Genomic DNA, 27,865 nt, shown 5'->3' with positions numbered 1-27,865 from the left:
ACTTAACTGGACCAGACTATATATATGTATATTGTTATGACTGAGGCGGGAGTAATGCACTGTCAATTCAGTCCCACTGCTCCACAGGTCATAGCATATTATTAAAGTTTTCCTATCTACTGGAAATTAGCCAAATTAAACACTTTATTAATCCCCCCAGAGTAAAACAGAACAAACCAGGTATCTTTACCAACAACAAATTAACTATTTGTTAATAGTTAATAGAGGAGAAAAGAAAGTTACATGACTATATATCAGGTCAGAGGCTAGGAATTCTGGGGAGAGTAACTCACCTCATGACTTTCCAAAGCCTGTCCACCATGTACAAGGCACAAGCCAGGAGTGTGATGGAATACTGTCCACTTGCTTGGATGAATGCAGCTCCAACAACACCCAAGAAGCTCAACATCATCCATGAAAAAGCAGCCCTCTCGATCAGCACCTCATCAACCACCATAAATCACTCTTCATCACTGGTGCACAATGGCAGCAGTGTGTACCATCTACAAGATGCACTGCAGCAATTCATCAAGACTCCTCTGGCAGCACCTCCAAACCTGTGACCTCTACCACCTAGAAGGACAAGGGCAGCAGCTGCATGGGAACGCCATCACCTGCAAGTTTCCCTGCAAACCACACACCATCCTGACTTGGAAATATATCACTGTTTCTTCACTGTCTCTAGGCCAAAATCCTGGAACTCCTTCCCTAACAGCATTGTGATGTACCTACACCCCACGTGAACTGCAGCGGTTCAAGAAATCAGCTCACCGCCACCTTCTCAAGGGCAATTAGTGATGGGCAGTAAATTCTGGCTTTACCAGCGATGCTCACATCCTATGAACAATTAAATAATTTTGAGCAACTCTATCAGATCGCTTTTTAATTTTTTCTCTTTTGTTGAAAAGAACCCAAGTTTCTCTGCATTCTTTCCTACATTACAACAGAGACTACACTTCAAAAGTACTTCATTGGTTATAAAGTGCTTTGAGACCACCAGTGATGTGAAAAGTGCTACATAAATGCAAGTCTCTCTTTCTTTATAACTGAAACTTCTCATCTTTTTAACTCCCCTCTGTACCCTCTCTATGGCCTTTATATCCTCCCTAAAGTAGGGCACCCAAAACAATACGATACTGTTAACTTCAACTGAACCAACTTTTTTTTACATGTTTAACATTACCTCTTTGTTTTTGTATTCTGGCCCTATTTATCCAACCCGAGATCCCTTCTGATTTTTTTGTTTTGCAACTTTATCAACTGTCCCCCGTCTTTAACGTTTTGTATATCTAAACCCGTAAATTTCTCAGCTCCTCTACTCTTTATAAAGTTTTATATCTTTTAATTTTGTTTTGTACACAAAAATACTGCAGCAGTTGCAGGGTTAATCATCACATTCTACGCGTGACCCACAAGAGGAAAAGAAGTCTTGTTTTCTGTTGCTTTTACATTATAATAAAAGAATATTAATGCAATGCTGTATTTTGAGAGATGCTGACTGAACTATGCTCCTCATTCTTCTTTGCAGTGCTCTCCATGGCCTGATGCCTCATACGTTAGTAATACTCCCTCCATAGGTTACCACAGCTTGCCTGTCAGCTTTAGTGTCAGTGAAGGGTATGTACCACATTCTCTACACAATCCCCCTTGTCCCTTCCTTGGCCATGAGAGATTGTAGATTTGGAGTGCCAGAATTGTTTAAGCAATCAATGTCCTTATTTCAACAATCTGGCTCCAATGAATGAGTTGCTGGATGTGGGCAGCTGCAGGAATAAAGTTGGAGGAAAATCATAGGGTTGAAATTTATACTCCTGCGACAAAAACAATGGCAGCCCGCCCGCGTGGGTCGCACGTCGCGGAGCCGCCACAGTATTAAGCGCAGCGGCTCATTTAAATAGCCAGGTTGGGCTGCCCCTTGATGACGTGGAGGGGGCAGTCTGTCCATCCGCAGAAGTGGCGTCAGCTGTCTGTGCGCAGGCACTGATGCCATTTTTAAAGGGCGTCAAGCCCCACCGTTCCATTTAAATATTTAAAAAGACATTTAATAAAAAAATTAAATATATTTATTCTGCCCCTCTCCCACCCTCCCAATAACAATTAAATTAATTACTTGCTCTCTTCCATCTTCAAAACACATACCTTGTCCACCTGACCTTTCCCACACCAAAGTACATAAACTTTAAACTGTAACCCTTCCCACCATCTGCTACACCAATGATATTACTTTGACCCACTCCCCTCTCTCTCCTGTGCTCCCGCACTGAGAGAAACTTCCCTCCTCCTCACTCCCCACCAGTATTCCACCTCGGTTCGCTGGACTTGGGAGTACTGGCCAGCGGTGGGAAGATCTCACCGGGACAGACGCCTGGAACATAGGTCTCATTAATTCATTGATTTTAATTAATTTAAATATTTCAGTGGCGGTGCTGTCACTGAGCGGCGAGGGGGGCCGCCACAAGGCCTCGCCGCTGCCGGCAATATCAGGTCAGGCCTTCCCGGCGTTGGAGTGTGTGGCGGCCCTCTTCCGGAGACATTTTCCGCCCCCCCCCTCCTCCCCCCAACAACTGTGACCCCCGACGTTGGGGGGTCTGTAAGATTCAGCCCATAGTCTAAATTCAGCATAATTGGAGATCCTCAAGACCACTTTAATCTTTGCCTTTGCAACTGTGATCTCAGCTTGGGGTTCTACGTTGCATTGTCTTCTGACATGACTACTGTGTCACAGTTTGACAAACTTTTGGCACAGGATGGAGGGGAGATAGAAGGGTCCATAAACTTGTCTTCCTGTCTTAGAAAAAGATACTGCTTGGAGGGGCCCCTATGTGTAAAGGCAGCCTGTGAATGTTGGCTGATTTATTTGCAGCTGCAATTTACTAGACAGATTTGAATAAGTAACCCTAAGCCTAACCCTCACCGTCCCCTTCATACTTTAAAGGAGTGCCAGCATTGTCCTGGTCATTACTAATGATTTCCTTTTAATTTGGCTGCATAGATTGTTCAGACTTCACGCAGCCTCCAAAAACAGTCTTCAAGACAATTGTTCTTTTTGGGTTAGTTTTGACTCTTCCCTCCCCCAACGCAACCCCCCACTCCCCCAACCCCATCAGGACTGAAGGCATTTGAATTTTGTTGGGTTACATCCTCAGAAACCTTTGCCATTCTCCAGAACCTTCTGCAATGACCATTAGAACCCAGACAGTGAGTCTTGGCAAGCTATTCAGTATGATAAAGGGCACCACAGCTGAGTTAGATATTGTCCTCATCCAGACCAGGATATTGTTCTTTCCAGCAGAGACAGTCAAACAGGAGCAGAAAGGCTGGCTGATCTCCTCCTGCCCCACCCACTCCCCCCTGCCAAAAAAAGTCCAACTGTGTTGTGTCCAATTGTTACAACCCTACTGCTATTCTGCCTGAGAGCTGCTAACTTAGCATATACTGGAGATTAAACCTGCCAACTTAGTGGGCCACATTTCAGTACTACACTAAACCACTGAGGGAGCATCTCTGTTTTGAATTTTAGTTGTTAATCATTGAATGATATCATTCTAATGGAGAGATGATTCATTTTATCAATGTGGTTAATCTCCATAGTGCCCTATCCTTGAGCCTTTTACATATAATGTTTCTGAATTCTTGTTTTTCAGTTTGGAATATCATGTAGGATATTTAGATCCTAGATCTTACTCAAATCTCCTTAGCCACACCCTTTGAGATGAGTTTGTATTATTTGCTTTGCCTGCAATGTGTTAACATAGCTGCATCGACACTTACAAACTTTTTTCTGGTTGCGTAACTTCAGAAACTGGTCACCAACAAGCCAAGAGGAGCCATTGCCTCTGAGCACAGATGTAAGTAGTTGTGAGATTGTGTTACTGTGGTGCTTTTCTTTTTGTAGGATATCTGCTGCACTATATGTTTACTTTTTAATTAAAGACCTCCTATTCTTTTTGCAACGCAGTACCTGTTGCCCACGGCTTCGATCCAGGATGCACAGCACTGGCTGTACAGTAACCGCTTCTCGGCATTCTGCCAGCTATTTTTCAATTTTTCAGGTGAGCTATGTTTTTAAAAAAACTAGAATTATTTGAAGCTTGTGAAACCCTCAAGGCCCACAGTGCTTGATCCCTGATATCCAAAAATGTAACTTGGGTGATAGAAACTGATTAATTATTAGAACAGTTTTCTCACTCGTTTTTTAAACTTCCTTTTATTAACTATCCCTCTGTTCCACACAGTAAGCAGACACATCATCGAAGTCATAGCCTCACTGCTAGAACTCAGATCACCAAGCGGTGAAGGGTAGAACTCTGGAGCCTCGTTTTTAAACATAGGCCTCTGCAAGGCGGGTTTGGAGGCGGGGTCGGGGTGGGCACGGAGAATCGCGATGGGTGGCAGGGCAGAGGGCCCGTCGCCTCCCCGTTGCCCAGTGATCTTCCCGGGGGCAGGATAGGCCAGAGGCAAATTGAGGCCCTTAAGTGGCCTATTAAGGGCCAATAAAGGACCTCTTCTTGCTGCTTCTGGGATCTTACCAGCGGCGAGGGGGGGACCATGGCCACGCGGGGAGGAAACCTTGTAAAACGAGGTGCCCTCTCTGCAGGCATTGGGGGAGAGGATGATGGTCCCTCCTTCGTGGTAAATTTGTGGCCCATGGAGGACCCCTACCAGGAACCAGTTCACCTGCCTCCCCCACCACCCCCAGAACTCGCCTCCCACTGGATTGCAAGACCACCCCCGCACACTCCCTTGCTGGGCCTTACCGGACTGGCCCTGGTGACTCCGCCTCACCTATCTCTTCTCCGGGATTTCCGTGCTGGGCCTGGGCCCAAGGCCTCTGCAGTACTGGCAATGGCCACTGCCCCCAGTGACGCTGCTGAGCTGCCAGCCCTGTGATTGGCCAGCAGCTCTTGGAGGCAGGATTGCCGTCCCTTTAAAGTCTTTAAAGGGACAGGGAACCTGCCTCCTAAAACTTTGACAAAAAAGACCAGAGGATCGTTCCGGGAAGGTGGTGGGGGCTGGGGGGGGGGGGGGGGGAGTGGGGGGGGAGGCGGGTGGGGGATGGGAAAGGCAGAGGTGGGGATTCCCCCAGCCTTTTCGGCCTGGCGCCAGGAGCCCCATCTCCAGCATAAAATCCAGCCCATAATCTTTTATTTACGAAGACACATTACATATTGTGCGCCTTCAGCCTGCAACCACAATTTCAGATGCTCCTATATATATATGAGCACAAATGAGTCTCCAATTAATAACCCGCCACCTGAATATAATTACCCCCCAATTGATATACAATTAACATTCACTGTCTCATTGCTACCCAACCTAATGCCAAGAATTAATTCTGCAACCAGTTTTGATTTGCTTATGGATAGGAGAGAAAAGCCTAGACTCTGCTTCTTGTCTTCTCTGTAAGTACTAGGGTTGGAGATGTCAACATGCTACACAGCCAGTACAGGTGTTAGAAGGTCATTGGTAATTAGGGACTTTTTTAATTCTGGAAAAATATTCTGGTTTTATGAAGGTTCTTGCTACGATATAGAGTTCATCAGATGCCATTTTCTGTTTTGTACTGTTCAATGCTCTATACTGGAATTCTTGTGTGACTTTGATGAAGGTTTATGAAAAGTCTATTATGTGGAAACAACAGCTTTAGGGACGAGATGTAATGATGCATAATATATACACGGGCTTCTCGAAGTTGTTGTCCACCTTACTGAAAGTTAAACTGTTGCACAAGATCCTACTTAATCCAGTATCTTTGTATGCTCCATTCAATTAACCTTACATAAACTTGCATTTACTTCCAGGGACAGACTTCCACCACACATAACATGCCTTTAACTTCTTCGCAGTTTGCATGCTTACATGCATGTTCTAATGAATTCCTCAGGTGCAGACTTGTTGAAAATGTCTAAAGAAGACCTGATCCAGATTTGTGGTCCTGCTGATGGAATCAGACTTTTCAATGCCATCAATGGAAGGTGAGTCACACAAGACATTGCACCAGAACCTTCTCCCTATTGTAAAACCTATCTTTTAAACAAGCAATGTTGAAGCATAGAATTGGAGTCCTTCATTGTGAGTGGTTCCCTCCCAATTGTACTATCACAATTGTCTTACTTCTTCTGTCCCAATTTGTGTCTACACCAGTTTTTTGAAAGGCTACTTTTTCATTAACCTCATTTATGGCGACCTATTCACTGTCCCCCATTTGGCAAATGCTTTCACAACATTCAATGTTCCATTGACATTTTTTGTTCCCCTCCTTCTCTGTACACCACTGCTGAAAACCAGGCACTGTACCAGGATAGGTGGTAAAGGTGAATTAAAATCTATTTGCCAATTTCTCTATTTTATGGTGTGTGCACTTTTGGTTTACATTGTCTCTTTGACAACTTTTCTTCACTGGGTGGGGGTGGGGGTGGGAGGGGTGTGGTGGTGGGGAGATGAGCATTATTTAATAGTAGTGCCATCCCATACCTGGGGGTTGATCTGGATCCATAATGTATTATTTGTCACTGTGTAATTGAAGCAAGGCTGAGGTTCAGCACATTACTTAGCAAACTATCTGCAGTGCTGCTTTAACAAAAAATATTTTGCAAATTGATATCTTTGTAGTTAATCAGGCTTCCCATTTTAAAATATGTTATAAGGATATATCTGTTATTATTATCCATACAATATGAAATGAACTTTGGTTTTTAGAGTAGTGACATTAATTACTATACTTCTGGTATTCATACTTACAGAAATGTGCATCCAAAACTGACCATCTATGTGTGTCAGGAACCTGAGCAGAATCAGGAGAATCCTCAACAGAAGCAGGAGAGCAGGGGAGGAGTTGACAGTTCATATGGTGAGTTCTGTTACTAGTATGTTTTAGGAGGAAAGAGCCTTTGTGAGAGCCTGACAGACCCTGAAGAAGATAAGCTATTTCATAGAAAAATAAACTCTCCTCCCCCCCACCCCCCCCCCCCCCCAATCGCCTGACAACGCAGCAAAACCTAACGGTCTTGCTTTCAGATTTGGGGATTTGCTTTAGTTTCCAGAGCAAAGCCTAACGGTCTTTTTTTCAGATTTGGGGATTTGCTTCAGTTTCCGAACTATGCCAAAGCATATGAACAAAAAGAAGAGAATGTTCTCAGAAGCGCCTGTTTGCAGAGGTTAGTTTGTTTTTACAATGGCAGTGACCCAGTTACTGCTGTGATAACAGTGTCTCACATGGGAAGAGACTCAGTTGTGTGGTAGGATGTAGCAGGGCACCCTTCCAACTCCAGCAATGAACACTTTCACTGGGATTACAATATTCATCAATGCTCAAAGCTGTATTACTAGTTATCTGCTGAAAAGGACATTGATAGCATTACAAGGAGCTTGATGACATTCAAAGAGATCTTCACCAATTAAGTGAATGGGCTAAGGAATGGCACAAGTCCTTTAGTATAGACTGGTGAAATTAAGATACTTCATAACAATAGGAGCCATATGTACAGAATGAATGGGTGATCTTTTAGCAAGGGTGAAAGGGTGTATTTATTGACTATACTGAAGATATCCAGTGAACATGAAGGATTTGGGTGTGATTACTGATTGTACTGAAGATACAAGCAGATGTTAACAATATGGTTAACTGAGCTGGAATGTGTTTCAAGGACATTTGCTTATAAGTTGAAATGAATGATTAACACTGTGCAGCCCCTTCGTAAGGTCACAGAATATTTTCCGTTGTTTTTAATTTTAGGCAGTAATGTTTTAACAAAAACTTTGGATTGGCAAGTTCAGAAAAGAGTGAGGTGATGCTGGGGCTTGGCTTTCTGAGTTGTGGAAAGAGGCTTAAAGAGCCTAATTTAAACTATAAAGGGAAAAGATTTAGGGGGACATGATTTAGGTTTTGAAGATGGACAGTGTGAGGGTGAGCAGAATATTTAACCTGGGCTTTAATTGCATTTTGAGGACAAGCACCAGATTAGCAGTTCTTGAACAAGACTATAGATTTGGAAGAATTTCTCCCTTTGTCAATTTGTGGAATGGACTTCCAGCAGAAGTAATTAATGTTGTATTAATGCGTTGCTTTTAAATAAGAGCTGGTTAAATAGCCATTTTATTAAAGGGATCAGGGATTGTGAGGATAGGAACAAGATGTCACTGAATGGGTGAAGAACATTCTGTGGGATTGGGGGCAGGAGAACTGCCAACGATGGACCCAACAATATAGGAAAGAAAAGAGTTGGGATCCTGTGGAGTTTCAGGAGCTAAGGAGGAGACTAAAGAATAGGAGCTCAAAGGTGGTAATTCTGGACTACTTCCAGTGCCATGTGCTAGTGAGTATAGAAACAGCAGGCTAAAGCAAATTAATGCATGCCTGGAGAAATGGTGCAAGAGGGAGGTGTTCACATCCCTGGAGCAGTGGGACCACTTCTGGTACTGGAGGACCAACAAAAGGTGGACAGGTTGCACCTGAAGAGAACTGAGACCAATGTCCTCACAGAGAGGTTAACTCGTGCTGTGGGGGAGGTTTGAAACTAATTTGGCAGTGGGAGCGGAACCAGTCTGAAGCATAAGGGAGGAGAAACAAGGTGCATAGAGGATTGCGAGAGCCAAACAGCATTAGATTAGAGTAGTCCAGAAAGAGAAGGGATCAGACAGGGGAGAAATGAAACACAGACTAAGGCGGGGCTGGAGAGCATGTGTATAAATGTATGGAGCATGACAAATAATGTTGTTGAGCTGCAGGCACAAGTTGCTTTAGGGTTATGCTATAATTGCTATAAAGGAGACCTGGCTCAAACGTGAGCCGGAATGGGAACTTTTCCTGAATGCAATGTCATCAGGAGGAATAAAGAAGTAAGGGAGGAGGAGGTGGCAGTATTAATCACATATACTGTTACATCCCTGGAATAGGGTGATGTGCTTGTGGGTTCAAGAACAGAATTTATTTGGTTAGAGTTAAGGAGCAGAAGAGAAGTTGTTACACTGCATTGTATAGGCACCAGATAGTGGGAGAAAGGAGGAGCAAATTTTCTAGTATATTTAAGAAAGATGTAACAACAATATAGTGATAATGGGGACTTCAGTTATCCTAATATAGCATTGGGAAAAACCAGGAGGGGGCAGAATTCCTGAAGCGTATACAGGCAAACTTTCTTGATCAGAATGTTTCCAGCCCTATGAGGAAGAAAGCAATGCTGAATCTCATGTTGGGGAATGGAATGGGGCAAGTGGAGCATGTATCAGTGGGAAAGCATTTGAGAAATAGCGATCACAATATCATTAGGCCCAGGTAAATTGGAGTCAGAGATTGACAGGTAAAACAGTAAATGAGCAATGGGAGATCTTCAAGGAGGAGACATTTTGGTACAGACTAAACACACTCCTATGAGGGGGGAAAGGAAGGACATCCAATGCTAGAGTTCCCGGAATGCCTAAAGCTATTGGGACTAAATTGAAACTGAGAGAGGAGGCTTAAGAAAAAATTTAGGTTCATAGGACAGAAGAGAATCAAGCAGAATACAGAATGCAAAGGAAAACTAAAATAGGAAATAAGAGGGCAAAGAGAGTGTATGAGAAAAGATTAGCAGGTAACATAAAAGGGAATGCTAAAGTATTTTATAAACATATGAAGAGTCAAAGGATGGGTGAGGCTGATTAGGGCTCAAAAAAGGAAATCCTCCTGTGGAGGGCATGGCTGAGGTACTAACTGAGTACATTGCAACTACCTTCACAAAAGAAGAAGATGCTGCCAATGCCACAGTAAAGGAGGAGGGGGTACAGAAATTAGATAGGATAAAACGAGATAAAGAGGAGATACTTAAAAGGTTGCCAGCACTCAAAGTGGAAAAGTCACCTGGCCTGAATGAGATGCTGCAATCTTGCCACAATCTTCCAAACTGCCTTGAATATGGGAGTGTTACCAGAGGGCTGGAGGGTTGAAAATGCTGCACCCTGTTCAAAACAAGGGAGAGATATTAAACCTTGTAACTACAGGCCAGTTAGTTGAACGTTGGTAGTGGAGAAACGTAGAGTCCATAATCCAGACAAAATTACTTGTCACTTGGAAAAAACAGTTTAAAAATCACAGCCGGCATTGACTTGTTAAAGGCAAATCGTGCTTGGCAAACTTGATTGAGTTCTTTGATGAAGTAGTGGGGAGGGTAGTGCAGTTGATATATGGACTTTCATAAGGTGTTTGTTTGATGAAATGCCACATAATGGACTTTTTGGCAGAATTGGCATTTATGGAATTAAAGGGACAAAGGTATCATGGATGCAAAATTGGCTTAGAATCAGAAACAGAGTAGTGGTGAATCGTTTTTTCAGACTGCAGGGACGCATACAACGGTGTCTCCCGGGGGTCTGTATTCGGACCACTGCTGTTTTTGATATATATTAATGACCTGGACTTGGGTATACAGGGTACAATTTCAAAACTTGCAGATGGCACAAAACTCAGATATATACTAAACAGTGAGGAGGATTGTATCAGAATTCAGGAGGACATAGACTGATGAAATGGGCAGACGCGTGGCAGATGAAATTTAATGTGGAGGAGTGTGATGTGATACATTTTGGAAGGAAGAATGAGGAGAGGCAATATAAACTAAATGATACAATTTTAAAGCGAGTACAATTTTAAGGGGGGGATAGAGGAACAGAGAGATCACATACACAATTTTTTGTAGCTGGCAGGACACGTTGAGAAGGCTGTTAAAAAAAGCATTAAGGGATCCTGGGCTTTATAAATAGTGGCTTAGAGTACAAATGCAAGGAAGTTATGCTAAGCCTTTATAAATCCGTAGTTAGGCTGCAGCTGGAATATTGTGTCCAATTCTGGGTACCAGACTTTAAGAAGGATGTCAAGGTTTTGCAGTGGGTGCAGAGGAGATTTACTCGAATGACACCTGGAATGAGGGACTTCAGTTACGTGGAGAGACTAGAGAATCTGGGATTGTTCTTTTTAGAGCAAAGAAGGTTAAAGGGAGATTTAATAGAGGTGTTAAAAATTATGAAGAGTTTTGATAGAGCAGATATGGAGCAACTGTTTCTAGGAGGTAAATGAGGAGACTTTTTTTATTCAGCGAGTTGTTATAACCTGGAATGCACTGCTTAAATGGGTGGGTGGAAGCAGATTCAATAATAACTTTCAAAAGAGAATTTGATATATACTTGAAAGGGCTATGAGAAGACAGCAAGGAAGTCAGACTAATTGGATAGCTCTTTCAAAGAGATGGTATAGGCACAAAGGGCTGAATGGCCTCCTTCTATGCTGTATAATTCCATGAGGTGCAGGTACTAGTATATGGAAAGGGATAGTTCATTTACACTTTGAGGAACAGGAGGGCATAGACAGGTTGGTGGAATGGGCTGACAAGTGGCAGAGGAAATTTAATGCAGAGAAGTGTGAAGGAATACATTTCGGTAGCAAGTATGAGGAGAGGCATTATAAAATAAAGGATACAATTCTCAAGGGGCTGCAGGAGCAGATACACCTGGGGGTATATGTGCAAAAATTGTTGAAGGTGGCAGGACAGGTTGAGAAAGTGGTTAAAAAGACAAATGGAATCCTGGGCTTTATATATAGAGGCATAAAGTACAAAAGCAGGCAAGTTATGATGAACCTTCATCTTCAACTGGAGTATTGTGTCCAACTCTGGGAACTGCACTTTAGGAAGGATGTGAAGGCTTCAGAGAAGTTGCAGAAAAGATTTATGAGAATGGTTTCAGTGATGAGAGACCTCAGTTACGTGGATAGATTGGAGAAGCTGGAGCTGTTCTCCTTAGAGAAGGTTGAGAGAAAATTTGATAGAGACATTTAAAATCATGGGGGGTCTAGAGAGAGTAGATAGAGAGGAACTGATCCCATTTGCGGAAGGATGGAGAACCAGAAGACACCGATTTAAGGTGATTGGCAAAAAAAACAACAGCAAAATGAGGAAAAGCTTTTTTACGCAGCAAGTGGTTAGGGTCTGGAATGCACTGCCTGAGAGTGTGGTGGAGCCAGATTCAATTGTGGTTTTCGAAATGGATTTGAATCAATACCTGAAGAGAAAAATTTTGCATGACATTGGGGAAAGCGCAAGGCAGTGGGACTAGCTGCTTTGCTCTTGCTGAGAGCTGGCATGAGCACGATGGGCTGAATGGCCTCCTTCTGTGCTGTAACCATTCTATGACTCTGTGGAGGTCTCCCCGCACCCACACTATCATGCGTCAACATGAGACGGCACCATTAGGAGAAGTGGGGAGCAAAGAGGAAGAAAGGAAATCCAAGTATTTAATGTGTTTCTTATTTGAACTGCTTTTTATGTGATGAAATTCTTTTTCCCGGTTTCCTCCAGTATACCATGCAATCTTTTTGGAAGAGCTGACAGCGATAGAATTAACTGAGAAAATAGCAAATCTGTACAGCATTTCTCCGCAGCAGATTAACCAGATCTACAGACAGGGACCCAGTGGGATCCACGTGCTTGTCAGTGATGAGGTGAGATCCAAGAGAGGTCCATGCACAGAATGGCAGCTGAGACGACGGTCAACCTTTTGACTTTTTCTTTTAAAAAAGTTTTCTTTCTCTAGAATCTTCTAATGGGGTTTTCATACTCCTGAATAGCATCAATCTGGACCCAGATTGGGAGGTCCATGCATTAGCTGTTCCCTTGCCAGCATGTTTCTTTTAACATTTGCACTTCTGAATAGGAAACTGAAATTTTTTTTTTACTTCCTTTCTCATTTTTCCTTCTTTCCTGCTTTCCTTTGTCCTTCATTTCCTCCCTCCTTCCTTCCTTCCTCCACACCTGCCTTTCCTTTTCCCTTTCCGCTCATGGGCTAAACCCTGTGAACTGCTTTCATCTTTCCCAGCCTTTCCTTCTTTCTTCAATCTTCAGATCTTTAAAAATCAAACTTCGTATCACCGAATCGTTTACTTCATTAATCGTGTTTACTCTCCTTCATAATCATGGTGATGTCCCATTTAAGGTGACTTGGCTTGCCACCCTACATTCCTCAAATTTAAAAAGAAAATCTATCCTTGACCCCTAGTAGAGTTTAAACTGAGGCCTATTAGATGATTATCATACTGGAGTTTCCAAAATCTCAATATAAACATTACTTTACACAACATCTTGTAAGTCGCATGATTGTGAAATTGGGTACAGTACGCTTCAGCGATTAGCAGGTATTTGTTGAGGTAAATATGTTGATTTGGCATTTTAACATACTGGATGAGGAAAGCTAAGTTATTTACATTATATGGTAGCTATAGCTATCTATTCTTGATATGTTGTCACTAAAGGAGATTTATTATATACCAAAAAGTGCATTTTGGTGGTAAACTACATATGACAGAAAACAGTGAATTTATTGAACCCACACCGTGTATTGAATGCTTCTCTTAATGGCCGTTGGTGGTAACTTGCTTTACCAGTTTGGATTATAAAACCGCTCCAGTGTTTGTCGTAGAGTTGAAGCAAATTCCATTGAGTAGATTTGGATTTGTAAAGTATTCCCTAAAGTAGGCTTTCAGACTGCTGCCTAATTAAATGTGCCAGTTAGATATTAACAATTTATTGCTAGGTTCTTGGTCCCTAGCTTACAAAGCCTCTGGTGAAGCAATAGAAAGAGTTGTGAGGAATGCAAAAATGGGTGTGGAAGAATGAATGTATTTCATGCCTCATTTGGAATGCCACAAAATACTAAAATAAGATGAGCTTTTGTGCAGTAATTGTGTGCCGTATATGGAAAATGGTTCATATTCACATAGAGTGGGTTGAGATCAGATTTATTGCTGCTTAGTCCTACTCATTCCCTATTAGCTAAAGATGCAATCTTAGTTGAAAAAATGAATGTAGTTACAGATTAGAGTAGCAATGAAAGCTGCTGTGCTAAGACCTGCACTTCTGGTTCCAGCTCCCAACATGCGGTTGCAAACTTCCTGGGATTCACTATGGATGGAGCCTGGAAAAACCTGGTTAATCTTCATTGCTACTGACCTTAGTAGATCCCCACTTTCTGATTCCAGCCAGCTGTGCAAGACCCAGAAGCCAGCTTCACTTGCGGGCAAGGCTTTAGCTATTTTAAACTGGGAATTCCCAGTCCCACCCCTCTACCCTGGGCTACTTTTACAACTAAATGGCTTTTACAGTTTTTAATATCTGGGTGGAGTGAATGCTAACCAACTGCACCAATTTAGAAACAGCTGGAGCAGTTGCTATACTGTCCCTCCGTAATATGGAGCAAAACTCTTAAAATGCGTCTGATGACGTATTATAGTAAATTTGATTCCTAAAGCAAGTATATTGTGTTAGGCCGTCAAGTTGATTGAAAACCTGGCAGAATTTTTTGTGATTAACGTTTTTTAGGACAAGTTGACACTTTTAAAAACAGAACCCAAAATCTTTAAATTTTAAGTTTTTTAAACCATAAATGTCTCCATTTTCAATTTTAAAACTTCATTGCATCTACCAAAACCCCTGAAACAAAATCTTACAAGTCCTTACTGGAACGCACTGCCAGAGGCAGGAACCATCACAACATTTAAGAAGTATTTAGAAGAGCACTGGAAGCACCATAGCATACAAGGCTATGGGCCAAATGCTGGAAAATGGGATTAGAATAGTTAGATGCTTGATGGCTGGCATGGACACGATGGGCCGAAGGGCCTGTTTCTCTGTTGTATAACTCTATGACTTGTATTAGGTGGCCAGGCATGGCTGTGTCTCAGTTAGTAGTACTCTTGTGTCTGAGTCATAAGGTTCTAAGTTCAGGGCTTGAGTGCAAAAATAATGGCTGATACCTTGAGGGAGTACTGCACTGTATGAGGTGCTGTCTTTGGATGAGATATTAAACAGAGGCCCATCTGCCTGCTTGGGTGGATGTCAGTGATCCCATGCAACTATTTTGAAGAAGAGCAGGGGCATTCTCCCTGGTGTCCTGGCCAAAATTTATCCCTCAATCAACATCACCAAAACAGATTATCTGGTCATTATCATATTGCTGTTTGTGCACAACTTAGCTGCCGTCTTTCCTACATTACAACAGTGACTACACTTCAAAAGTACTTCATTGGCTATAAAGCGCTTTGAAACGTTCAGTGGTTATGAAAAGTACTATATAAATGCAAGTCTTTTTCTTTCTTTTTATTTGTATTAACATCTGCATGCAGAAATTGTAACTTTGAGGTTATTACATGGTATTGATTACCAAAAGTTAAAATTTTTGAATGGACGTTTTCTTGGTCCAAGGCTGTGGAAGTGGCTTGTAGTGTGATGCATGCCCTTGAATATAATGCCATTCAGACAGCCAATTTAATGGTTGTGATGTCCTTGCTGTCGGCTTATTGAGAACTCAGCGGTTAACAAATGATGAATAAATACATGTGCCTTTTTCAGGACTTTTGTGGCACTTGCAGCCGGGTGTGTATTTTGGGCAGGAACCCATTCTGCAGCAATTTGTGTCTATCAGAGCTTCTGCTAGATATGGGCTGGGTGCAGGAAGGAGATGAATTATGTAGTGGCAACATGTTTTGCCAACATTTAGCTGCAGTTTCATGAATGTGTAGCATGCATGTACAAAGTTTGCTTACTAAGACTAGCAGTCCTTTGAGAGTTCTCATAGTTATCTTTTGCTTGGTATAAGTCTATTTAAAATGCATTTGGAGGCTTTTTATATGTGGCTCAGTTTGCAGCATTCTTGTCTCTGAGTTAGTAGGTTGTGGGTTCAAGTCCCATTTCAGGACTTCAGCAGAAATATCTAGGCTGACCCTCCAGTGCAGTACTGAGGGAGTGCTGCATTGTTGGAAGTGCCATCTTTCAGTTGAAACGTTAAACCAAGAATCTGTCAGGTTGATCCATGGCACTCTTTCATAGAAGAGCACACTAATGCAGCAGTAAATTCCCATAGGCAGTAATAAGATAAATGACTATATCCATATTAGTGATGTTGGAGAATTTTCCTGCTCTTCTTTGAATAGTACACCGGGATCTTTTGCATCTGCCTATGAGGGCAGAAGATGCCCCAGTTTAATGTCTCAGTCAGAAGAGGGTGCCTCTGATCGTGCAGGACTACCTGAATACTGCACTGAAATATCAGGCTAGATTCTGTGCTGATGTCACTGGAATGGGGCTTTAACCCATGATATTCTCACTCTGAGCAGAGAGTGTTGCCACTGATCCAAGGTTAATAGGTTAATACTTGCCTTGTAACAACAGCTTTGGCTATCTTTGCCGCTGGCTGCTTCCAAGGTGGGAATCCTTACAGTATTATCCAGGGTGCAATCCTTTCTACATTTGGTAGGACACAAAAGATCTGTTCATTAAAGTAGCTTTACTGAGAATTCCGAAGTTAATCAGTGATGAAAATTCCACCTGCCTCTTTCAGCATTTCTGCGACACTGACAGGTGCCTGTGTATTTTGGGATTGGACCCAGTTCCACCAGCTCTCTGCCCTGTGTGTATCTGCTGGATGTACTGGTGGGTGTAGGAAGTACTGAAATGATGTGGTGAAGATGTAATACATCAAAATTCCTATCATTCCACTACAATTGTATTGAACGTTAATTTCAGAATGATTCACAACAGCAACGTGATAGGACCATACAATTTTGTAAAGTGGCTCATTTTCCCAAGGTACAGAGGGTTGCAGATGGTAGCTGTGAGCACCATTTGGGCTTTGTCTATAAACCTCTTCATGGAAATGGATTCCTTTCACTGAATGTTTCCTTGATATGGTGCCTGGTATGTGAGTGTTCGGTGTAATGCCAGCTGTCATGATGCCTTTAATTGCAACGTTCCGACATGCCAGCATTTTGACCTGGCTTTGGTCTTAGCCCCAAGGGTTTGGACAACTAGAAGACAGCAGTCTCTAGTCTATCCCTCAAAAATATTATATCTACAATCTGTATATTTAGAGGAAACACTGACTTATGGCTGCAGATGTGCCTAATATAGCCACATTCTCTAAGGAGTGCTGCACCAAAAGGGACTTCCGCGATGTTGGCACAGAGACGGTGTTGAACCTCATTATACCCATCAGCTATTTGAGTTCAAGGGCTGACCTCTCATGAGCTTTTGCTCAGGATTTCCAGGCTGCTCTTCCACTGCCTATTCATCCAGCACCCCATGCTGTGTGGCTCCAGTGCAATATCCTCAACCCTGAACGAAAGACTGATGGTTCATGATGGCATGTGTGAGACAACAGATCAATACCTTAAAGTACCAATACCTTGTCTCTTCTTTCTTCACCTCTGCTTCATCTTGCAGTGATTGAATTGGAGAGGCAGGGAGGTTAGAACAGGTTTTGGGCATCCAGAGAAAAACTGAGTTACAGAAGAAAAAGCAACAAGACTTTGCTTGAAGGTAACCTGTGTTCCTGTAGCAGGCACTGGAATAGCAAGACGTATGGAAGATGCATCTACAGTGGCACAAGCACTTGACTTTTCCTCTATGATATTTACTGTGCTGTGCCTTCCCAGTAAATCCAGCTCCAGGCCATCACAGGGAATTAAGTGTCTTAAGCTCAGGAGGCTCGTCACTAGTGGCCTTATGCATGTAGGCATTCTGTGCCATCTTCTGCAAGAAAAATGCAGACAATATGAAACGGTCGTGCTTCTCAGAACATTATGCATTCTTACTGTCAATGGGCTGGAAAGACATAGTGAGGAGATGTCAAAGCTGGTAAGGAGAGGTCCAGGAGCAATTGGCAAATAGAAGAGTGAGACTGTAAAGGGACAATGGTGCATGCTGCATGATTCCATTGAATATTGTGAGGGTGAGTGATGTACTGGCAAATATGTAGTATAATGCATCTGGGAATTGGGCTTTGTACCTTATCTGTCCTCCTTCGGTTATTACATTTTTTTCTGGATTTGCTCTGCCGTGTCTGGTCAGCAAAGTGGCACTTACTGTCACTGTCTGTCCAGGTAATTTGAATTACTGACTTGTTCAACTTCTTGCCAAAAAATCCTGAAGATTCTGGTCCTCTTTTCCATGGAGTTCCATGGAGATCTCCACATTTCCATCAGAACAATTCGCCGAATGTTTGAGGGCGGGCGGGGGGGTGTTAATGTCAATCCACTTGCTGCCCATACTGTGAGTCCCAAGGATGATGATATAATATATAACTTGTCTTGCACTTTACCACAAAAGGCTACTGCTTCCTTTGACCTTCAGATATGTATGTGTTCAGCATGCGATGATCATCATCTTATCTGCACCCCCTCCCAATTAACTGTTTCTGGTCCACAATGGTGCTGCCCATTAAGCTGCTGCAAGCCTTTAAACCCTGCAGCAGATAGACATTTCACTCCAATCTCCACCCTCCCCACCGCCTCCACCCCAGTGTAACTCGTAAGTCAGTAGTGGGAGTTTCACTAGCTCACCCACTAGTAAACCAATAAGCTGGCCCGGGGATTCAGACCGAGTCAATGTTCCAGCTTGTAAGTGGTTAGAAGTCTGCTTTGCTGCTGTTGCAACAGTGGATCAGGCCAACCCATTTTTGGGGCCTATAATTTTAGGCCTACTGCTGATTTAAATTTCCAATTGCGGACATCATTTGTATTAATCCATATATAATTCAGACTGTGAGTTACTCATTTCTGTTTCCTACAAAGGAGGAAAATTATAAAATTAAATCGCCATGGACCTGTTGAAATGTCTAGACCACCAGAAATAAAATTGAATTGTTAAAAAGAAGCTGCTGTTCATCAGCCAGGATTTTATGACATTAATATTGGAAAGCTGCTGGTTTAGAAACCGTATATTGAATCAGCAGGACTGGGGCTGGTGGATTTGAATCGGAATAGCGTAGAATCCATTTGGTGATTCTTTACTTCCATGAACTGGGAATTTAGGTTATGGGGTAGGTCAGTAGAGATAAAGTGACAGACATTTAAGGAGATATTTCATAACTCTCAGCAAAGATACATTCCAGTGGGAAAGAAAGACTCTCGGAGAAAGAAATACCATCTGTGGCTAACTAAGGAAGTTAAAGACAGTATCAAATTGAAAGAAAAAGCGTACAATTCTGCGAAGATTAGTGGTAGATCAGAAGATTGGATAGAATTTAAAAGCCAGCAAAGAATGACTAAAGAAATAAGGAGGGAGAAATTAGATTGAGAGAAAACTAACTAGAAATATAAAAACAGATAGGAAGAGTTTTTAAAGTATTTAAAAAGGAAAAGAGTAAGTAAAGTGACATAGGTCCTTTAGGGAGTGTCTGAGGAATTAATAATGGGAAATAAGGAAGTGGCGGAACAGATATTTTGTGTCTTTCTTCATAGTTGAAGACATAAATAACATTCCAGAAATACTTGTAAATGAAGAGGTGAACGGGAGGGAGGAACTTAAAACAATTACAATCACCAGGGAAAGGGTACTGAGACAACTATTAGAACTAAAGGCTGACAAGTCCCCAGGACCTGATGGGCTTCATCCTAGGGTCTTAAAAGAAGTGGCTGCTAAGTTAGTAGATGCATTGGTTGTAATCTTCCAATATTCCCTACATGCTGGAAAGGTCCCATCAGATTGAAAAATAGCGAAGATAACTCCTCTATTCAAGAAAGGAGGAAGACAGAAAGCAGGCAACTACAGGCCAGCTAGCCTAACTTTTGTCATAGGGAAAATGCGAGAATCTATTATTGAGGAGGTTAAAGCAAGACATTTAGAAAATCTTAATGCAGTCAGACAGAGTTGGCATGGTTTTGTGAAAGGGAAATCATGTTTGAATAATTTATTAGAGTTCTTTGAGGAAGTAACAAGCAACGTGGATAAAGGGGAACCTCTTAATGTGGTGTACTTGGATTTCCAAAAGACGTTTGATAATGTTACTGCACAAAATAAGAGCTCACGGTGTAGGAGGTAACATATTAACATGAATAGAGGATTGGTTAGCTAACAGGAAGCAGAGAGTAGGGATAAATGGGTCATTTTTGGGTTGGCAAGCTTTAACTCGTGGACTGCTACAAAGATCAGTGCTGGGGCCTCAATTATTTACAATCTTTATAAATGGCTTGGATGAGGGGACCGAATATATGATTGTTAATTTTGCTGATGATACAAAGGTAGGTAGGAAAGTGAGCCGTCAAGAGGACATAAAGCGTCTACAAAGGAATTTAGATAGGTTAAGTGAGTGGGCAAAAAATTGGCAGATGGAGTATAATGTGGGAAAGCGTGAACTTGTCCACTTTGACAGGAAGAATAGAAAAGCAGTATATTACTTAAATGGAGAGATTGCAGAACTCTGTGGTACAGAGGGATCTGGGTGTCCTGGTACATGCATCACAAAAAGTTAGTATGTAGGTACAGCAAGTGATTAGGAAGGCAAATGAAACGTTGTCATTTATTGCAAGGGGAATGGAATATAAAAGTAAGGAAGTTTTGCTACAGTTATACAGAGCCTTAGTGAGACCAGATCTGGAGTACTATGTACAGTTTTGGTCTCCTTACCTAAGAAAGGATGTAATTGCATTGGAAGCAGAGAAGGTTCACTCAACTGATTCTTTGGATGAAGGGGTTATCTTATGAGGAAAGGTTAGACAAATTGGGGCTGTATCCATTGGAGTTTAGAAGAATGAGAGGTGATCTTATTGAAACATATCAGATCTTGAGGGGACTTGACAGGTTGGATACTGAGAGGATGTTTCCCCTTATGAGAGACTAGAACTCGGGGACACAGTTCAAAAATAAGGGGTCTCTCATTTAAGACAGGGATGAGGAGAATTTTTTTCCCTGAGAGTCGTTAGGCTGTGGAATTCTCTTCCCCAGAGAGCAATGGAAGCAGGGTCATTGAATATTTTTCAGGCTGAGTTTGATGGATTCTTGATTGACAGGCGAGTCAAAGGGTATGGGGGCAGACAGGAAAATAGAGTTGAGGCCATAATCAGAACAGCTATGATCTTATCAAATGATGAGCAAGATTGAGGGGCCAAATGACCTACTCCTGCTCCTAATTCGTATGTTCGCATGTATGTATGTACAGATGTACATTCCAGAAGGACTTGGGAGTTAATGGGCAGAAGTGGGAATGCTGGCTGTTGTTTTTTCTTTCTCTCTCTCTTCTCTTCCTCCCCCCTACCAGTTTCAAAGAACACTAGGACCCAACTGCTGCCAAGCTAAGATCAGGTAACTCTGCATAAAATATGGCTTGGCTCGGGAACATTCTGGTCTGTGCGGCTCAACACTGCTCCAGCCATTGCCTTTACTCACTAGGTCGGTGGGGAGCTGCAGGTAAGTATAACTCTTGCCTAATTATCCTGTGTCTAGCTTGTTATTGTGCCCAAGGATCTTTGTATTCCTATTACATTTCCAACCCCAAGTAATGCTTTCAATTTTCAAGCATGTATTTTGTAACTTGACAGTGTAACCTGTACGAATGGATATTTGGTATTTTATCTGGCACCCTACTTTGGAACCTTTTAATATGACAGGATGTGCATTCAGATCTAGCTAGTTCTAATATGCATATTCAGTCCAAGAAGTAAAAATATGGTTGCTTCAGATGCAAGTAGTTTTGCCACTGTTAATAGATCTAGAACCAATCCACTGTCAAGACAGGCTCAGGATTACAAAGGCAACTGTAGCATCAGTGATAAGTGGATTGTCTCCTTTAAATGAAATGCTTTTATTGGTAAATATATTAATGACAATAGCTACTAATGCACCATTGTAAAACTGATAGCTTAGACTAATGTATTTCTTTTATTTCTAGATGGTTAAATATTTCCATGACGAGGTTTGCTTTGTAATCTGCACTTTAAAAGGTAGAATTTACTTCTACAGTTTTGCTTATTTGTAATTAAGCCTTGAATTGAGCATGATTGCTCTTTTGTCGAGTACTTCGGCATGTTGCTTGGAAACCTGGACCATGTTGAGCCATGTTTGGGCATGGTAGCATCGTGGCTATGTTACTGGACTGGTAATCTCAAAGCCTGAATTATAGATCTGGAGATAAGAATTCAGACCCCACCATGGTAGTTGAATTCAGTTAATCAAATAAATCAGGAATTTAAAAAAAAAGTCTCAGTAACGGTGACTGTGAAATGACTGGGTTGTTATAAAAACCCATCTGGTTCACTCATTTCCTTTAGGGAAGGAAATCTGCTGTCCTTACCCAGTCTGACCTATATATGATCTAAAGCACCAAGACGTAGCTTGGCTGGTGGTGAGAAGGGCCCTCCCCGTCAGATCCTTCATGCACACCCGAAGTCTCGCCCCCTCCGCACAGTGCCCCCGCGTTGGCTGTGGTGGGGAAGAGACGGTCGCCCACCTCCTCCTGGAATGTGCCTTTGCAAAGCAGGTGTGGAAAGAGATGCAGTGGTTTTTGTCAAGGTTCATCCCAAGCAGCTCTGTAACACAGGAGTCTGTGCTCTACGGGCTGTTCCCAGGGACGCACACCGAGACAAACATCAACTGCTGCTGGAGGACTATCAATTCGGTGAAAGACGCCCTTTGGTCTGCCCGAAACTTGCTGGTCTTCCAGCGCAAAGAGTTGTCCACCGCCGAATGTTGCAGACTGGCACATTCCAAGGTCCAGGACTACGTGCTGAGGGACGCACTAAAGCTTGGGGCAGCCGCAGCAAAGGCTCAATGGGGAAAGACCACAGTGTAAGGTTCCCCCACCAAGCTGGACTGAGGGGCTGGATCCAATGGAAACCCCTCAAACTGTATCGTTAATATTCTCAATTGCTGTAAATGTAAAACTGTAATTGACAGGACAATTGTGAAACGGAAGGGTTGGGAAGAAACTCATGACAGTATTGAAGGAAACTGATCTCCCTTGCAATGTTTGTATTTTTTGGTGCTGTTTGGAAACTGTTTGGCAATGTAATTTTTACAGATTTTTATGAATAAAGTATATTTTGGAAATAAAAAAAAAATATATGAATCTAGACCCACAGCAATGTGGTGGACTCTTAACTGCCCTCTGAAAGCCAGTTGACTGCAATCATGAAGGCAGTTCACCACCAATTCTCAAGGGTAATTAGGGATGGGCAATAAATGCTGGCCTGGCCCGTGATGCTCACATACTGTGAGTGAATAAACAAAAACACAGTGTCAGTGAAATTGCTTTGGCCAATGTTTTCCTGTTGTAAACGAGAGCTCTACACAAAGCTCTGTGGTTCAGAGACACCAAGGAGTCAAAGTTGCTTTATAACTTAAAAGCAAAATACTGCGGATGCTGGAAATCTGAAACAAAAACAAGAAATGCTGGAATCACTCAGCAGGTCTGGCAGCATCTGTGGAAAGAGAAGCAGAGTTAACGTTTCGGGTCAGTGACCCTTCTTCGGAACTCCGAAGAAGATTTGCTTATCAAGAATCTATCTACCTCTGCCTTAAAAAATATTCAAAGACTCTGCTTCCACTGCCTTTTGAGGAAGAGAATTCCAAAGACTCACGAGCCTCTGAGAGAAAATATTTCTTCTCATCTCTGTCTTAAATGGGTGACCCCTTATTTTTAAACAGTTCTAGATTCTCCCAGAAGGGGAGGCATCCTTTCCACATCCACCTTCTCAAGACCCCTCAGGATAATATGTTTCAATCAAGTCACTTCTTACTCTTCTAAATTCCAGAGGATAGAAGCCTAGCCTGTCCAATCTTTTCTCATAAGACAACCCACCCATTCCAGGTATTAGTCTAGTAAACCTTCTCTGTACTGCCTCCAATGCATTTACATCCTTCCTTAAATAAGGAGACCAGTACTGTACACAGTACTCCAGATGTGGTCTCACCAATGCCCTGTATAGCTAAAGCATAATCTCTCTACTTTTGTATTCAATTCCCCTCACGATAAACGATAACATTCTATTAGCTTTCCTAATTATGTGCTGTACCTGCATACTACCCTTTTGTGATTCGTGCACTAGGACACCCAGATCCCTCTGCATCTCAAAGCTGTGCAATCTCTCACCATTTAGATAATATGCTTCTTTTTTATTCTTCCTGCCAAAGTGGACAATTTCCCACTTTCCCACATTGTACTCCATTTGCCAAATCTTTGCCCACTCACTTAACCTATCTATATCCCTTTGTAGCCCCCTTATGTCCTCCTCACAAGTTCCTTTCCTACCTATCTTTGTGTCATCAGTAAATCTAGCAACCATACCTTTAGTCCCTTCATCTAAGTCATTTATATAAAGTTAAGGCCCCAGCACAGATCCCTGTGGCACACCACTCATTACATCTTGCCAACCAGAAAATTTATGCCTACTCTCTGTTTCCTGTTTGCTAGCCAACCTTCTATCCATGCCAATATGTTACCCCCAACACCATGAGCTTTTATTTTCTGCAATAACCTTTGATGTGACATGTTATCAAATGCCTTCAGGAAATCTAAGTACAATACATCCACCAGTTTCCCTTTATCCACAGCACATGTAACTCCCTCAAAGAACTCCAATAAATTGGTTAAACATGATTTCCCTTTCACAAATCCATGTTGACTCTGCCTGATTACCTTGAATTTTTCTAAATGCCCTGCTTTAATCAAAGCTTCTAACAGTTTCCCTAAGACAGATGTTAAGCTAACTGGCCTGTAGTTTCCTGATTTCTGTCTCCTCCCTTTTTGAATAAAGGAGTTACATTCACTATTTTCCAATCTAACGGAACTTTCCCCAAATCTAGGGAATTTTGGAAAATTAAAACTAACGTATCAACTATCTCACTAGCCACTTCTTTTAACACCCTAGGATGAAGTCCATCAGGACCCGGAGGCTTGTCAGCCCGCAGCTCCAACAATTTGTTCAGCACCACTTCCCTGGTGATTGTAATTTTCTTGAGTTCCTCCCTTCCATTTTCCTGACTTACAGCTAATACCGGGATGTTACTTGTATCCTCAGTAGTGAAGACTGATGCAAAATATCAGTTCAATTCATTTGCCATCTCCTTATTATCCGTTATTAATTCCCCAGACTCGCTTTCTATAGGACCAACGCTCACTTTGTTAACTTTTCTTTTTCAAATATCTATAGAAACTCTTACTATCTGTCTTTATATTTATAGCTAGCTTTCTCTCGTACTCTAATTTTACCTTCCTTATCAATCTTTTAGTCATTCTTTGCTGTTTTTAATATTCTGTCCAATCTTCTGACCTGCCTCCCATCTTTACACAATTATAGGCTTTTGCTTTAAGTTTGACACTATCTTTAACTGCTTTAGTGAACCACGGAGGCAGGACTCACCCTTGGAATTCTTCTTTCTCGTTGAAATGTAACTATTCTGTGTATTCTGAAATATCCCCTTAAATGTCTGCCATTGCATCTCTATTGATCTATCCCTTAACCTAATTTGCCAGTTCACTTTAGCTAGCTCTGCTTTTATGCCCTCATAATTGCCATTATTTAAACTTAAAATGCTAGTCTTGGACTCACTCTTCTGTCCCTCAAACTGAATGTAAAATTCAATCATATTATGATCGCTGTTACCTAGGGGCACCTTAACTATGAGGCCATTAATTAATCCTATCTTGTTGCACAATACCAGCTCTAGTATAGCCTGCTCTCTGGTTGGCTCCAGAAGGTATTGTTCCAAGAAATTATCCTGAAAACATTCTATATACTCATCTAGGCTACCTCTGCCTATCTGATCTTTCCAGTCTATATGTAGGTTAAAAATCCCCTATAATTATTGCTGTACCTTTCTGACAAGCTGCCATTATTTCTTCCTTTATACCCCGTCCTACAGTGTGGTTAATGTTAGGTGGCCTGTACATGACTCCCACAAATGACTTCTTGCCTTTATGATTTTTCATCTCTACCCAAACTGCTTCTACATCCTGAGCATAGGTCACCCTCTCTCTATTGCACTAATACCATCATTTATTAACAGAGCTATCCCTCCACCTTTTCCTAGCTTCTTGTCCTTCCTAAATGCCATGTACCCTTCAATATTCAGGTCCCAATCTATGCCATCCTGCAGCCATGTTTCTGTAATAGATATCAGATTGTACTTATCATCCAGACAGGAAGTGTCAGTTGTGGAGGGCATCATTACCAAATCTGATCCTGCCGTCACCTACTGCTTACATAGATGCTGGGATTATTGGATAGTACTCAAGATTGGAAACCCTGGCTTTTCAGTCACTCACCTACCAGACCATGGGATAGTCATAATGTCCCAATTGCTACCTATCTAATAGCTAAGGAATCAAATTGGGGACTTTCTGATCTGTATGGCATTGTGATGCCTTTAGCTCCTGGGCTATAAAGGAATCTCCCAGTCAAATGATTAACCAAAGAAAGTATTAGATTGGGCTGTTATTTGAAAGGGTGGAAAAGAGATGTTCTCAGCAATGATTGGAGAAAGTGCATATTGCATGTTTCCTTGAGCAATTGATGTCGTAAAATGCTCTCTGATATTGAAGAATTGCCAAATATGTTCCTTCCCCACATTCTAGGGTGACCTGCTTTAAAGCTAATGAAAATTAAAATCCTTGTATGCTCTTCACAGCTGAGAGAAATGATGGATACCACATAATCTTAAAGTGAAGAAGGTTGGACCTGATTTCCTGACCACCAGGATGAAGATACCTTGTTCACGTTTTGTTTGGACATTGCCATTGAACATGAACAACCATTTGAAAACCAGGCAAAACATTTATCAGCCCCAGTATTGAAACTGACTTTATCCAAAGTGCTTGAGAGAACAATTACTTTCTTAACCAAAATGAGCTTTATATTTGGGGATGGAGGTGGGAGGGGGATGGTGGTAGAATCCTATTGTCTTCATCATTTTCTTGATTGGTTTCCCAATAGGAGGTGCTGTGCTCCCAACAAGGCAAAAATGGCAAAGTTTTTAGCTTTATCATGCACAAAATGCAATTCAAATTTTTTTGATATTTGGCTTTCTTTTCCAGTGAAGTGGGGGAACTGCTTAAAAATCACCTTTTCCTCCTCTTATTTACCATTGTTCCTGGTCGTATTGAACATGTTGTAGGGTATTCCCAAGCGCAGAGGCACCTGCAGTAAATATCATACTGTTTAAATATTATTTGAGTAACCAGTAACATATAATATTAGTGAACAGTGAGGAGGTTGCAAAGCACCATGGGGCTCAGTGAACTTGACCACATTCCACAGGAGCTGAGTAATCCAATCTCAAACAAAAGGCTAATTAAAATGAAAAGCAGACACCCTTGTGGAATGCTGACAAAGGTGCTAGCCTGTAACGAGGTGAAAACATCATGAGTAGTCTCCTATCTATGTATGGGCCGGTAACGAGGTGAAGATAAGGGGGTATGGAAAACATCATGAGTAATCCCCTATCTGTGTATGGGCCGGTCATGCAGCCCCTCTATGCCCAGTAACCGCTTCTATTGGCTCTAATAATCAATGTATATAATTGATAATCATTGTGATTGGACCATGTCCGGCCGGGATGGGCTGAGTAACTGTTTGAAAATGTATACGTATGGATGATTTTCCTTTGTTCAGTGGAGAGGCATCTGGACAGACCAGTGACCTGCGCCCCGCTGGCGTAACTAAATAAACTGTTTGACATTGGAGCAGACCTGAATGTCGAGTGATTCTTCTAGATTCATTCCCGCTAACAATTGGCGTAGTCGGCAGGATCAGGTGTAAGTCAACTCTTCTGCAACCCTGATATCCCAATCACCCAGCCTGAGCCGGGAATTAAGAGGACGGAGTCCCACGTTAAGGCCAGGAATTAATTGGGCGAAGGGAACGTAAAGGGGCAATGGGGAATTGGCTGAAGCCTGATCCCGAACTTGAGAACAGGATTCGGCGGTCGTTAATGCCATCAGGAACACCGGGTGAGTATCTTTAAAGCTTATCCCGGGGCCGGGTGGTGTTTCACGACCGACGAATGCCAAGTTTGTAAACAGGATCTGACCAATGGTCAAACGGTGGTAGGTAGTTCGTTAAGAGACGTAGGCA

At 42.1% G+C, this 27,865-nt stretch overlaps 1 protein-coding gene across 5 annotated transcripts in view; it reads left to right on the top strand.

The window, feature by feature from the left end:
• Positions 1 to 27,472, top strand: part of tfcp2l1 (transcription factor CP2-like 1) — a 55,788-nt gene extending 28,316 nt beyond the window's left edge. For 2 of the 5 annotated variants that reach the window (XM_068034897.1, XM_068034899.1), the window contains exons 8-15: positions 1,529 to 1,617; positions 3,800 to 3,848; positions 3,959 to 4,052; positions 5,885 to 5,975; positions 6,744 to 6,850; positions 12,327 to 12,469; positions 21,685 to 21,736; positions 26,421 to 27,472. In XM_068034897.1, the coding sequence (XP_067890998.1) occupies positions 1,529 to 1,617; positions 3,800 to 3,848; positions 3,959 to 4,052; positions 5,885 to 5,975; positions 6,744 to 6,850; positions 12,327 to 12,469; positions 21,685 to 21,736; positions 26,421 to 26,458 (663 nt within the window). In that variant the 3' untranslated portion in view covers positions 26,459 to 27,472. Of the gene's footprint in view, positions 1 to 1,528; positions 1,618 to 3,799; positions 3,849 to 3,958; positions 4,053 to 5,884; positions 5,976 to 6,743; positions 6,851 to 7,070; positions 12,306 to 12,326; positions 12,470 to 21,054; positions 21,099 to 21,684; positions 21,737 to 26,420 lie in introns of those variants that run through there. The other 3 variants (XR_010975299.1, XM_068034900.1, XM_068034898.1) reach the window with 3 other exon arrangements.
• The last annotated feature ends 393 nt before the right edge of the window (positions 27,473 to 27,865 follow it).

Source organism: Heterodontus francisci, chromosome 7 (genome assembly GCF_036365525.1).
Source record: "Heterodontus francisci isolate sHetFra1 chromosome 7, sHetFra1.hap1, whole genome shotgun sequence".
Classification (NCBI taxonomy): domain Eukaryota; kingdom Metazoa; phylum Chordata; class Chondrichthyes; order Heterodontiformes; family Heterodontidae; genus Heterodontus; species Heterodontus francisci.
This window is presented reverse-complemented; position numbering and strand designations above follow the sequence as displayed.